This window comes from Perna viridis, chromosome 10, assembly GCF_037379345.1.
Source record: "Perna viridis isolate PV_CMFRI_1.1 ecotype Kerala chromosome 10, ASM3737934v1, whole genome shotgun sequence".
NCBI classification, from domain to species: domain Eukaryota; kingdom Metazoa; phylum Mollusca; class Bivalvia; order Mytilida; family Mytilidae; genus Perna; species Perna viridis.
The window spans coordinates 32,554,014-32,569,206 of NC_142454.1; the positions used below are offsets into that span (position 1 = coordinate 32,554,014).

General features: G+C 33.6%; 1 protein-coding gene across 1 annotated transcript; it reads left to right on the top strand.

Moving 5' to 3' along the window:
- Nucleotides 1-3,524: 3,524 nt before the first annotated feature.
- On the top strand, nucleotides 3,525-6,082 carry LOC148605440 (uncharacterized). The gene is made up of 6 exons (XM_088549642.1): nucleotides 3,525-3,763; nucleotides 3,982-4,080; nucleotides 4,237-4,389; nucleotides 4,488-4,577; nucleotides 5,089-5,523; nucleotides 5,717-6,082. Exons 1-6 carry the CDS (start codon nucleotides 3,545-3,547, stop codon nucleotides 5,912-5,914), a joined length of 1,194 nt encoding a protein of 397 aa, XP_088405768.1. The 5' UTR covers nucleotides 3,525-3,544; the 3' UTR covers nucleotides 5,915-6,082.
- The last annotated feature ends 9,111 nt before the right edge of the window (nucleotides 6,083-15,193 follow it).

A 15,193-nucleotide genomic window follows, 5' to 3' on the forward strand; every position in this document is an offset into this window, starting at 1 on the left:
GATATTTTTAAACCTGATTTTATGAACTTTTTTGCAAATTTTCGCATATTTTTGCATGGTTTCTATGGTAACCCTATATGCTGTGGGTAATTTTTTTCCAGAAAATTTTTACTGCATCCTGAAGGCCTTGGCTTGAGCTATTTCTAGATATATAGATTTACAGATGCTTGACAATTTTTTAAAGTGATAAATGTTACAAAGCATCAGATTACAAGACCAAAATCAGGCAGTTCTACAATACTGTGGAGTGCTGGCACAAGAAGCAAAATGCACCTATAAAATGTACAGAAATGTTTTTCCTTTCAGAAACTGTTTCAATTTTTTAAATAAGATGAGAACTTTTTTCACAGCACTATGAGGAACAGGGGTAATTTCTGCGTAGGACTATTTTTGCGTACGTTCCAAATGCTCATTGGTTGAATTGGTGGTCTGTAACCTATATAAGAACAGATCGACGGGCGCTTAAGGAAAAACAGAGAAAAGGCGTTAAAATTAATATCCTACCAATAAACCTGGTCCAAACCCCCAGTTTTTTTTTATCAATTAAGCCTGGCTTGCTAATTAATTCTTTTAATTTATACATGTATAAAATTATGTGATTCTTATGACTATTTTTGTCATTTTGGTGCTTTGTCTTTACTATGGATGTCCTGTTCTTCATTCCAATTTCCTCGAACCGAACATTGTTGAGCGCTCGATTAATGAATAACAGAAAAAATATGTCAAACTTTTATCAATCTGCTTAAAAAGCACTTAAAATATTGATCATGTAAAAAATAAGTTACTTTGGATAATATTCATGTTTTTCTGTGGTACGAACAGTTCGGAAACAGAACAGGTTGTCCTGGAAATAATTTCGTATTTTACATTTTTGGTATAATTAGTAGTTAAAATATTTAAAATTTTGCAACTTCAAACACATTTTGTAAAGCTCATGTTGCATATCGAATCGAAGACGATGTGTTAATTTTACTTGCTATCCAGTAAAGAATATTTAATATACATTGTAATATTATACGGTGTTTTATTATCTCTTAATAATTGAAAACGCGCTAAAATGCAACCATTTTAGGGGCATTTTTGTCCTGTGATTAAATAGTCAACTTTTGTCGGAAAAAGTTCTTTTTCACATTTTTGAAATTCTATACATGTGATCTTTACATGTTACTTGTTTACCGTTATCTACAATAAACGATTTGACTTAAATTACTTCTGAAAGTGTATTGGGGTCGATTGATCTTTTGACCTTTCCTCTTCTTAATGCAAAAACAGCCGAAAACTTTACCACTTTTCAGCTATAAAAGAACGATATTCAAAAACTACATTGATTTATCTTTTCATTGACATATGATATAGCCGTATACCCTCTAGGCCCATTAAAGTTCGAAAAATCCTTAGCCGTCCTTTACCACTTTTCACCTTTCACCCAAAAAACTTGCAATTTGACGATTATTTGATGCGTGCGTAAAAATTCAGACGATGGATATAAATTGATTCAGTACTTGAGTACTTTGATTAGTATATCGCTTTATGGTAAAGAACTTCGCGACAGGTTTTGATGATTGATTTTCCAATTGAACCTTCTATATCCATTATTTAATTATTTGCTCGAGACGGTAGAAAATTACAACGGTCGACAGTAAAAATAAAATTTACGATGCAACTCTTACTGACTGTGGTAATACATGTATATTATCTGAAGACAAATGGCGGTTAATTATACTATTATGAAAGACACTGATAAAAAGCGAAAAATTCCCAACGATGTTAGAACTGTCAAATTTGCGATGCAAATTTTTGGTCGTTCCCTCCGCGGGACTCGAACATGTACCGCTGTGACATCTATGGCAACACCGCACAAAGTCCAGCGCCCTAGACCACTAGGCCAGCTAGGCTACATTTATATATTATAATATATATACATACTAACAGCTTTTTTTATAGAAGAAATGAGTTACTGCGAGTAAAAATAAGTCACTCTGTATCTAAGCGAAAAAAAATTACCTATATTAATAACTGGTATCATTTCTCAACACTTCATCAGTGCATGTTATTAGCATGAAAGATAATAATAAAAAAACTTTATATATAAAAGTGTAAAACATATTAAATTTAGGTAGCGACGGTTCATTTTTTTGGTTATAATTTTCCTTTTCTCAACTTCTATCTGGACATATCGCCAAACATTTACAGTTTGTCTAGTTGTTATTTCAATGATGAAAAAAGTACACAAATTATGATCATTTGCTTTCAATACAATGACATTGTCCGAAAATAGCGGGAGGCTTTCAAGACAAGAGGTGGGGATACACACGACACATCAATGGCTCATTTCATCTTTGCATCGCCCTCATCTTTTGTACTCAGTACACTTATTTTACCCAATGACATCCCAAGGGTTTTACAAAACTGTCTATCAAACAAATTTCATGAATTCAGCTCAAAGTGGGCTCATTTATCCCATAGTTTGTGCGATGACCTCCGAGTTTTGCCAATAAATTTCATCTAATTAAAATTAAATTCCCGACAACGGTTTAAACAATTCGAAAATTTCATGGTCAAACAAGCCTGACAGCTGGGTTGATGACTTCTCTCAGGGGTCTGTGGTCATAGTATAAGAGGTTTCTAAATTTTAAAATACCTAACATATTAAAATGTGCAAATTTCAGTGTTTCAAAAGTCATATAACTGTAGGGCTGAACCGGGGACCCTCGGTTGTCTTACACGCTGTGCAAATTGGTATCAAATACCTCTAATGAAACCTTGATTCAAATATTTTGCTGCATATAGTTGCTTCCAGTGTCATTTGTAGAGTTGGATCCAACCAACCTTTTTCAAATCTCTGTCTCCGCCCATGCATTTGTGTGAAAATGCATCCGGCACTCGCTTTTGGAATCAATACATTTGTAACACGATCATCTATTTATAAAGAAATATAAAAAGCTGTGATTTGGAGACGGGAAATTTAGAACGGGTACATGTGCGGGTTATACATTTTTATGACGTACTAAAACTTCTTCAATTTTATTCCAGGATACCGGACACAGTGGCGCTGTGTGGAAAATACTTCGGTTACAAAAAGATAAGGTGTGAATGCGCAATTACGAGAAAAGAACTTGCAAAAGCGAGATAATACGCGTGACTCTAATATTTTTATGCATTACCCCTAATCCCCTTCTGTAAGTAAACTACGTGTATAAATACCAACAGGTTTCAAATAAATTAGATTCCGAGGGTCTATAACTCCTTTAGAACATAATATTGTATTTTTTATGCAAAAAAGGCACAGAGAGAGAGAGAGAGAGTATATAAATAAATGAGAAACGGAATTTGGAAATATGCATTAGGGGCATAATTCGATAGAAGTGGATCAATCGGCATTGTATACTCGTATGCTTAAAATACAAAAAAAAATGAATTTAGTCACCAATGCACTAACAGTACGTATGAAACAATTGATTTGCCCAAATAATCGTTACTATTGACGTCGCTTAACGACGTCTTCATTTCTGAACAGTGTCTAGAAAAAGAGGCTGTGTTCAGAATGTCGGATAACGGTAGCTTATCTTCTGAGAGATCTTACATCGTTCGGAGAAAAATCAGAACAAATGAAGAGATACTTCAGGATCTTAATGCCGAGGTCGATATCTCTGATGGAGAATACGAGTCCGATTGGAGTGTAGGAGTAGATACAGACACAGACGATGAATTTGGTTATAGCAGCCAATCCAATACAAACAGTCCTGGGCAAGAAAGACTATTTGTAGGTTTTAATTTACATAAAAAAAAATATATTCAAAATATCTAACAAGTCCCCGCATTTAAATAAAAACGTTGGAATGTTTCTGCTTAATAGAATTAGAGGTTCAAAACTTACAAAAGTAAACCATATATAACTGATACACAACACTGAACTATGTTTGGCCTGCATGGCATTAAATGGATCTGTACTAATGATGAGTTATTATTCTCTATCTGTAGATTACTGGCACAAGGATGGCACTAAGCCGAATGGACAGTAAAACTGACCTTAACAAATTGGAAGTCAACAAGATATTTACTGCTCCAATAGATAAGCAGGTTAGTATTTTAATATTATTTATTGAATAGTCCTCCTCCTCCAGCTCGCCGACAAACCTTCAGTGTAATATTCTTGAATCCCCCTTTGTAGTTTTCCACTTAATGTTTTAAACTTATTTTACTTCAATTAATTTAACTATTTTCTGTATTTTACAGGTGGCAGAACCAAATGCACCAGCAGCAAATTCCTCTGCGGATGATAGTATGGAAAATATGGAGGAACTCATTCGTGAAGAAATACGTCTAATGGAAGAAGAGACAGCAAGGAAAAGAAAAGAATTGAGAGAATTATTGCAACCTACTGATCAGGTATACATAAATAAATTTAATTACAATTTTATTTCTTTTTCTAAGGTGTAAAATTATACGTGTTAACTAACAGTTTGTGTTTATCTTTCCTCCTGCAGAACAGTGATGGCCGGAAATCAAGAGTAAGAGCAGTAATGATGGTTAAACCAACAGAGAGAACCTGCATCGGGACAAAGTCAGAGCCACAGGTATTCAAATTTGACCAACAACAAAAATGAATTTAAAATATATAACAGTGAAATCTGTCTATACAGAACCCTAAACAAATACAAAACCTGTCTAGACCGAACCCTAAACAAATAGAAAACCTGTCCAAACCGGACTTTTGTAAGTCTTTTTTATTAGTTTTAATGTATTTTAAACTTACGTAAACCGAAAACCTGACTTAATCAAACACATTAAATTTTCTCTGTATTAATTTGAATATATTTTGAACTTTTGTAAATAAAAAACCTGTCTAAAAGTCCGAAAGAGATTCGGTTTAGACTGGCTTTACTGTACTTTTGTTTAAGAAAATGTCCTTAAAAGAAACTGCACTGTACTGAAACTCTTCTTTTACTGGTAAATTTGTTCATTTTTAAATCAATAATCTATAGATTGGTCAGCCATCTATATATTATATTACTATATTATATATTATATTCACTAAGCTTTCAAAACAATATAACGCTAGGCTATACTTTCTTTTTTTTATTTTAGATGCCAACAATTAGCAACCATATTGAACCAACAGCGGCATGTTCTAGGTCATACAACCTGGGCAACACTTCCGCGACAGTGTTCAAAACAACACAAAGGATAAAACCACCCTACAGTGGGAACATGGTACAACCTACATGTCACCCATCGAGATCTGATACCCCTGCATTCAGCAGAGGCTACAAAAGAAAACACCTTGATGATGCCAAGAAAATGGATAACACCTTACGTCAAGCTTTCTGTGATGAGTCGATGTGGAGTACCACTTTCGCACAGGAAGCCGATACAGCAGCACACGACCCGAACGTATCACGTGATATGGATATCGCTTCCAACACTGTCCTAAAATCAACGGCAACATTGACAGCAGTAGAGAGTGTTGTGGCTAAAAATAAACGTGTCAGATTCAGAATTGACCAACTTTTTGAGAAACAGGTATAAAACCTATGACATGTTTACAAAAAACATTTCTCAAAACTGTTGTGAATTCATAAAACAGTTTAATCAAACACAACAACCTTTTAACATTTGTTGTTACGTTGCTAATATTCCTGCTTATCAATCGGTTTTATAAGACTTTAAATTGTTAATTTTTATTTCATTCTTTTGTATTTATTTTTTTTCACAGGCAAGTCTCAACCTCATGGATACAGATGTAAGAAATAATTTTCAGAGCGATGGGGACCAACACACCACACCAACGACAAATGAACAGGACGTAAACAAACGAGGAGTACTGAAATTCATTCGGAAACAGCTCTCCAGATTTGGACGATTCATACGCCGTAAACTGAAAAGAAATACCACCGTTTTTCCAATTAATTAAATGTGATTTGCCTGTAAAAATGTGTTAAAAGGTTTTAAAGCAAAAACGTGTTTCGGTTTCAAAGAGTTATTTTATTGTTTGTATATACACCGACTAGCTACATGTAACTAAAGGCGTGAATGTTTATTATCCTTCTGCTTAAATAAAATGTTATTCAGTATGCTTCAATCTTTGTTGTATGAACTGTTTAACATATCTATGTGATAATGCAATACACAATTAAAATAAAATTATGATGAAACTTCTTTTAAGACAGAACATCTTTTAGACGGGTTTACAATGGTTGAAAAACATTTGAACAGTTATAGCTAGGGACTTTAAAAAGTGTCTTATTTAGACAGTTTTCAGATGTTTTAGGGTTTGGTTTAGATGAATTTTACTGTAAGTAATGGAATTTCAGCATCTGCATGGCCTTTGATTCTTTTCCAGCTTAGTTCGTTGAAGTCAATTAAATTGATTAAGAACTTGTATATGTAACGTAAAATCAGATAAATTTGTCATTTCAAAGATGAAAAAAAATTACTCCCAATGTATATTGCGCGATATTTCTATGGGTATTCACATGATTTAAGGCATTGCATTCTTAAGTTCGTATATTGATAAAATTACGACATCCATTTATAAAACATATATGGCCAAAAATGATAAATCACATCTTTGTTCAGCTTTCTATAAACAACACTTTGATAAAGTAATAATCTATACATGTACAACAAAATAGTAATTAAATCTCAGATTCGTAAAGAGAACACAAACAAAATTTAAAAAAAACCATGAATAAAAGAAGCAATTTGTCTAGTTACTGTGAGCGGCTTCAATACCAAATGGTCAAATCAATCCCGTTGACCTACATGTACCGTGACCCTTATTACCACCAAATTATTTCGCACGCTGTTATTTAATCATTTTAAGCATACTACATGTACGAAAAACCAATCTAAACTAAATGTTGATGATCAAGTTACACTGTATAATCAACTACGTAGCAAACCATATTACAGTTGATTACATGTAACTGTGACTTCTGACCTTGTTAAACTGGAGTACCCAAAGGTAAATAAAAGTTTTGCTAATCGAACTCCTTTATTGAATTAGTACATGTAATTCAATGGAGTGTTACTTTAGTACTCATTTAAACAGGCACTTTCACTCGTGCAGTTAAAAAGTTGAAGGTAGGAGAATATTTCCTACAATGTGGGAGATTTATACTCAAACGAAAACTAACTTGGAAGGTGTCAACTTCAAAGGAAAAAACTCCTCATAATTCCTTGTATGAAAGTTGAATAACATTCAATTAAATTTTAGTGATGACTGAATTTTTTGCATCTACCTCCAAAATAACTTGAGATAAAGGATACTACAGACACTGTGAAGTCGGCCTCATATCTAGACCTACACTTAGAGATCGATGGTAAGAGAAAACTATTGACCAAACTATACGACAAACGCGATGACTTTTCATTCCGTATTATCAACTTTCCTTTCATCTGTGGCAACATCCTTTCAGCACCTGCGTGTGGAGTTTTCATATCACAACTCATACTTTATGCCAGAGCTTGCCGTAACTACACGGACTTTTTGCATCGCGCTAGAATACTTACAATTAGGCTTCTAGAACTGGATTATGTTGCTACAAGATTGAAGTCGTCACTACAGAGATTTTATGGTCGTCATCATGAACTCGTAGATTGTTACGGTGCATCCATCTGCGCCATGAAAACTGATTTGTTCAACGTATCATAGTTTTCCTTTCCTCTTTCGTCTACCCCGGACTCGACTTTTTATATCCATAGTTTGAATAAAATATATTGATTTTCTTGCTATTTGTTTTTATTTCCGAACCCAAAGTCATTAAATATATTTGTAGAATCAGTTGAAATATTCCTGTTTGCACAAGACAAATCAGTATGACGCTTACGGGGCGTTAGTCCGAGGGTCATCACTTCGAATCTAAGGTTCATATGTATGGCGCGGTACCAGGGTAAAAAACATTTAAGAATATGCTGAATTTGTTAATTTTTCTATGTATAGTGGTGCTTATACCGCGTGCACTGTAAGGATGAGCAAATTTCATATCACGTGGACTTTAATATCTCTTTTAATATGCTTATAAATATACATTGTATGTAATTGTTTAAGGGTTCAGGGACGAAACTTTTTGTTTTGACGCAGGGGATGTGTGTCACTGGATTGATTTACATAATAATATTTTTTAATCATTCATTCAGTCAGTCAGTCAGTCATTCATCCATTCACTCTGGCATTCACTCATGCATTCATTACCTCTATCCTATTGACGACTTCGACGGGATACGGACAGTATAAAGAAACAAGACTTTAAATTATATTTAGTGGTATATGCTTTCGCGCGTTAAACTAACTGCATGAGCAACCGCACTTCACTGGTATTTAAATCGAATCAGAGGTTTGTCAGGTGCAGGATGGATGAATAACATCGCCGTCTTTCAGGTAGTTAATATCTAAAAAAAATATTTATTTGATTCATTTTAATTTATAGTTAATTTATAGATTGAATTTTAGTATTTTGAGACTCGAATTTCTACATTTTGAGTAGATAGCTCTTAATTTTGGAAATTGAAATAATTGTGATTCGAACATTTCCATTATTCATATTTACAAGAATGTTTCATATAGATTATGCATGTTTAAGCGCATTGTATATAATTGAATATCCCAGGTTACGAAATGTTCGTACCATTTATTATATTTGAGAGTTACCAATTTTTCTGGAATTAACCTTGATATTTTAGAATTATCTTTAAAGGGGACCTAACTGCGAATGTTTTAAATCTTTAGGGAGTACAATTATTCAAATGGAACTATTTTACTGCGGCCCTGAAAGAGATAGTTGCGGGGGCTAACAAGACTCTGGAGTCTTCTATTTCAATTCCAGTCTTCAATTTTAATCGATAAGAAAGAAAAAGGGAAAGCCTTTCGTGTACCGTATAATCCCCTTCAACACTACGCTAGCGGTGGAGGTTTAGAGGTGCTTCCGGTTTAATCCAGTCTGAGTAGCGGTTTTGAAGAGATACAATATAGCGTCCTTTCTATTGGTCCATAATCTTTATAAAATGTAACGGGCGGAACTTTACTTTTTTTTTCTTTTTTTGTGAAATGGAGTTCTATTTTATAGAACTTTATATTGTATGTTTCTTGAAATTATATACAAATAATGAATGGTGCAGGAAATGTACACAAAACTATTAAAATTTTATAACAAAAATTAGCAAATGACAGAACAGTACCCCATTTATAAATTCATGGATTGGAACCCCAACCTGCATAAATTATGTATTTTTTTTATTTGTCCCTTTGAGCCTGCCATTCAACCTTAAAACAATAAATGCAGTCCGTTGTGAATCTTAATATGTATATGGCAGTAACAGGTCTTTTGTCATTTAGTAATTGACAAAACTTTAGTCGGAGGTTCATGAAAATATTAAGTTTATTTCTTTCTTAGATTGGTCGATAGTTTTCATTCATTATATTTGTCACATTCTATCCCGCCATGTGTAACATATAACCCCTGATATGGGGTAAATTGTAACAGTTGACCACGTCTGTTAAACTCTTAAACATCTACAAAAATGGTAGTTAAAAAGGGTGAAAACTGTTACATTAAGTAGCACTCCAGCTAAGAATCATGCAAAATGTGATACATGGTTGGAAAACCTACATATTTTTATTTTTTATATTTTGTCTAAAATGCTTTAGTAAACAGAAATTAACATTTGGTTTTTTATATAACCCGTGCTCATAGGTGATAAAATTGTATAGAATGCACTGTAGAATTCAAAAGGAATGGAGATAACTAAATTACGCTCAAATACAATAAAATTCATTGGATTTTTAATGTTGATTATCTCCTAAGAGTAGGCAGATTTGAATGAGTAATTACACATTTCATAATATAGACCAATAAAACAACTTGATTACAAATTATGTAGCCTTTTTGGGGATGTAACACGTTTTTCAGATTTTGCATGCTTCTTACATAGACAGCTACTTAAACCCTGGTCTCCCGTATGGTATCTTGACATGACTTGCTAACTTGTTGGCATGTTCACTTTGTAAATCAAGAAATAGGTATACGCATTCCGGAATAGTAGTTTATTGTCATTTTATTATCCATATTGCCATTAAAATTTGCATGTTGGGTTTGTCGTATTCAAACAAAAATGAAGCTAATCATCCACGTCTCGCCTCCCCATAATTCTCCTTTTATTTGATTGGTAATTTTGTTTACATTATTTATTGTTCATTAAACTTCCTCGAAATAATTAGTATTACATATGTAAAAATAAATTAGGTATCCTTATCATAATTTATTGTTTGCATTAATCATACACTAATCTAGTGTTTCGGCGTTAATTTATGAATGCTATTATTTTATGTCATACACATTAACTAATTCAATGCACATACAGGCCCACCATCATCAGGGATTGTCCTATATGTTATGAAAACTCATTCTTTTAGTTTTGATGATGTTAGCAGATCTGGTAAATTTTAGTGCCTTTGGTAAGCTATCATTGGTTTTTCTTTGAATATGTTTTTGCAACCCATATCATCGCCAATAAGATGCCAATATTTTAGTACAGTTTTGTGCAACTTCTTTATACAAGGATTATTGTTGGTCATTACCAAAGGAATTACCTTCACCTTAAAGTTTGAACTCGCTTCTGTTTTATAAGAGAATTTCTATTCCCTTGTATTGCGTCAGAAAAACATTTTTCAATTTCCGATGTACTTCCATACATTGTGTACTAAGTTACAGTCCTAGATTATTCCTACGAGGAGGAATGACCCGGCCAGCGACAGCAATATTTTATAGCCTAGCTTCGCGGATTATTCAGCGTAAACGGGCCCAAATTAGGTCATAGCGTATAAACTAATCAGAAATTGAATATATTCATAAAATATATCGGGGCCTTGATAATGTTTATGATCTATATAATTGTAACGAACCCCGTGTCTGATTCGGAGACTGAGTAATATTACATTAGGTTCAATGTTAATCAATCACTTTATCTTTTAATGTAATCCTCCCGTTCCCATACAGAAAAAGCACACGTAGAACATATATGTATGATGTTTTGACCTCGTATGAATTAAGCTATAATTGACGATTTTACGGCACCGACCAGCAAAATAAGTTATAAGCATAGTAATATACTATAATGATGCAAATCAAAAATTTGCTTTTTCAAAAAGTTTTGTCGCTTTTCGGAAAAAAAAATGTTGCTTTTCCGATAAAAAAAAAGTCAGGTTTCGTGTTACGTCCCTGCCAAGGGTACTCATCAGGTGGCTTTTTGTATACATGAATATGTATACAAGGGCTACCACGACAGTTCATATCAATAAAAGTTCTATTAAGCAATGTTAAAATGCACAAGCACTAAAAGGTAAAATTATAAAACCAACATTATAAAATGGTAAAACAGTTCATAGATTGCTAAAAGTTCCATAATCAGTGTTAAAAGATATGGTCACTTACACTTACTTGTTCTAGCTCAAAACAAAAAAAGTACTATTCTGTCTATAAGAATCAGACAATGAGTTGCACGTCTTTTTTGCCTTAAACATATTCATATACATCTAGACAAAAACTGAAAAGCTATTTAAATTTATCCTGAAGCCTTGTTGACGTAGAAATTTTTAACTTCTGATATAAGGAAAAAGTTCGAGAAAATTTTCCCGCCATTTTCCTTTGACAGTAATTTCTTGAGGTTATGAAGTATAAATACTTGGATAATGCAATGAAATCTCTGTATATTTTTTCTTCATGTGACACACCTTATACACATTTTGCCTGATTCTTAGACGGAGAAGTACTTAAAACCCAGACACGACACATAGAATGCTGTCGATTTCGAACCGTAACAATACTCGTAATATTTATCAACGCTGTATCGGAATTTATCCAGTTCAGCTCTTCTTTGAAATGTTTTGGAAATGTTTGCGGGGGTTCTTTATACAATGAAAGTGCAGCGTTTCGTATATCTCCGCGATGCAAGTTGTTCTCTTAAATACTTTGATAAACGACTTAAAAAGAGTAATGGAAAAAGGTTCAACCAATTCAGCTATAACTTAAGATTGGATCGGACACATTCCAGACAAAATCTTTCTGTCTAGTGCATACGAGGTTTTTATTCTGTGTAACGAAAATGGCTGAGTAGTTCCGATTTTATAGAAAACGAGCAATAATTTATAATTTCTATTTGTAAATAAACAATAAAGTAGGTCGAAACACATAGTAAACACTGAGTATATGTATCGAAGTATCAAAAGAAAAAAAATAATGAGAAAAAATCAATAGCTAGGTCACAATTAAACAATACAATTAACCATCTGTGTTTCATTGTTTTTTCCTATAGCATCGACTCAGCCATAAGTTTTGTTTAGAGATAAAGATGCAGTCAAAAACTCGGGCTTTGCTGTTACCAAATGACATGGTTACTAAAATTGTCAATGGTTTTATTTTATTTTTCAACAGATGTGTGTACATGTATGAATTATTGATCAGAAAGGAAAATTAATGACTGACTGAATAATGAGCTCAAGAACGTGTAACTGGTATCTATTAATACGTTCCTGGAACTAGTATAGGATACATTTTTGTTGGCTTACTTCGGTTTGTCTTCTTTTCTTATTCTTGTTCAACTTCTCATTTATACATGAAAATCCCGGAAGTGATGCCGAAAAAGACTTACGACCATTGATTATAATGGGAATATTAAGTAAAGATGAATACCGTAAACGGAGAGATACTCTAAGAAACACGTGGATAAAAACAATGAGAAAAATGCAGAATAGTTTACCATTTAGAATAAAATATGCATTCTTCCTAGACAAAAACACAACAGCATTACTTAAAGAAAACAAGCTTCATCAAGATATTGTATTCTTAAATAAAAGTGAGCATAAATACGTTGTAAAATTTGGTAGGAAATTGTACAATTTACTCAAGTATATGTACCAAACATTTCCTGATGCTGATTTCGGAATGAGGATAGATGATGATGTCTTCTTGTGTGAATAAACCCAAATTTTCAAATTAATATTATGGTTGGCAACACATTCAAAATTTAGGATTACCGAATAGATAAAATGCTATTAGTTCTAGGGGAAAATATAACCCAAAGAGTAGCTACATGTAGCACACCAGACATATTGCGGATCCGCAAAACAAGATAAGGATATGGAGGATAAATCCTTTGGATATGTAGACATTGATTCTCACTGCGACAATGCGAAGATCAGTCACACTAGAATACCTCCCCCCTCCCGAATAGCAAAGATTGTGGAAAGTACACGATTCAAGACTTTTTAAAAGAAATGTTGCATTCCATACAGTCAAATTGTCTGCTGTTATGAAGGCCATGCATGATGATAATGAAAAATTCAAATTGTTAAAGTTGTCAAAAATAGAGCTGTATCTTGAAAGACATTTTCTGAAATTAAAGAAAGGATTGCTCCTATCCCTTTAACCATAATAATCTCGATAATCTTGACATTAGCGAAACCAATTCCAAAATATCCTTGTTCATTTTTGGTGGTATTGACAACGATATTTGAACCTTCCTACGCTGTACATTACATCACGAACCAGACGGATAGATGCTAAGTCATAGTGGCTGATGAAAAAAAACACCTCCGATGGAGCAATATCCTTCAATGCTGGTCCTACTGCTGAAACGTCGAATAAAATACTTTTCCATGGCAGAAGAGATTGATCAGTACACTTTTTTGGCTGAATGAATTCCGTTCAATTCATTTGCGAGGAAAATACTCGGTATATTATGTTTACAATCCATTATAAAATTAATTTGGGATTTGATGATTACAACCTAAGTATCATTAACAATCAAAACTTCGAAAGTTTGAACAACTACTTGTCACCATGTAATGGAAAGAGTAATCAAGGGAACCAAGGTTATAGCGGTAATCAAAAGAATGTAATCCAGGGACAAAGACCAGACATGGAAAACAGACACACACAACAAAGAACATAAAGTAACTAAAATCATACATACAAAGTAACAAAAGTAAATGAGCAACTCGGACTCCACTAAAAACTAGAAATGTGAAAATTAACCCATATCCCTATTTCTGAAAAGGAAATACGCGTACATGGCCCCGAGGATCCCCTTTCAGAGTCCATTGAAGCACAACTCAGTACTCATAGCGCATGCGTGAAATCTATGACAAAACATCCCTCGGTCATTTAGTCATTAGCAAATGGTTAACCGGATGTTGATACAATATACTGGCTGACGTATGATATTGCGTTTTATGTTACAGCAAAGCCAAGTACAGACACATTGTTTGTGCTTGCTTGATATTCGTATGCCCATTCAATGCCCAAACAACCTTATGGCTTCCTGGAGCATTCAAATTTATGGCACTGCCAATAAGTGTCCGTGGGAGAGTAAGTGATATTTCGAGAAGCTATATTGCAGAACATTTCCTTCATAAACATAATTTGAAAGTTGCCTTTTCGCCACCTTATGTTTCCACACAAGTAAAAATCCACAGGTATTGAAAATACTGGATTAAAAAAAAAATAAGCCGATTAAAAAAATGGGTCGTCAATGGCGGAAGCAGGTCTTAGAGATGCGTCCGTCCGTAACATTTCATCTTGTCGTCGCAACTCCTCTGAAACTACTCAACAGAACTTTCAGAAACTTGGTATATAGATGATCACCATATGTAGTTATGTATATTATCAGGAAAGTTTTATTCTCTAATGCTAATGGAAGTTATGCCCATATGAAATCTAAAAAGTTACCGTTAATCATCATGTATCAGCTTGCAATCACAGCTATCTGAAACAACCCAACGTAATTTCATTAAATTTTGTATGCATTTAGAACACACCATATGTAGCGGTACATTTTTTCAGGGAATTTTAATTATCTATTTCTTATGAGAATTACATGTTCCGTATTTCCGTAGTTCCGAATATGTCCGTAAAACATTTCTTCGTCGTGTTTTCCTCAGCAACAATAAATTACAGCTGCAGTGCGACGCAGGTCCAAACATCGACTGGTCTAGTTTGTTAACCACACGGTGGCGATTAAAGTTCTGCGAGATTCCAAACTTTCACAGAATTCATAGTAAAAACATATTATCTTTTTAATAAGCCTTTTCTTGATTTAGATTATTTCTCCACTCTCTAGGGTTAAAGTTAAAATTTTACATGATGACAATTTTAATTTTACTATCTCGAGCTGCGAAATTTAAACCAATAGTCTA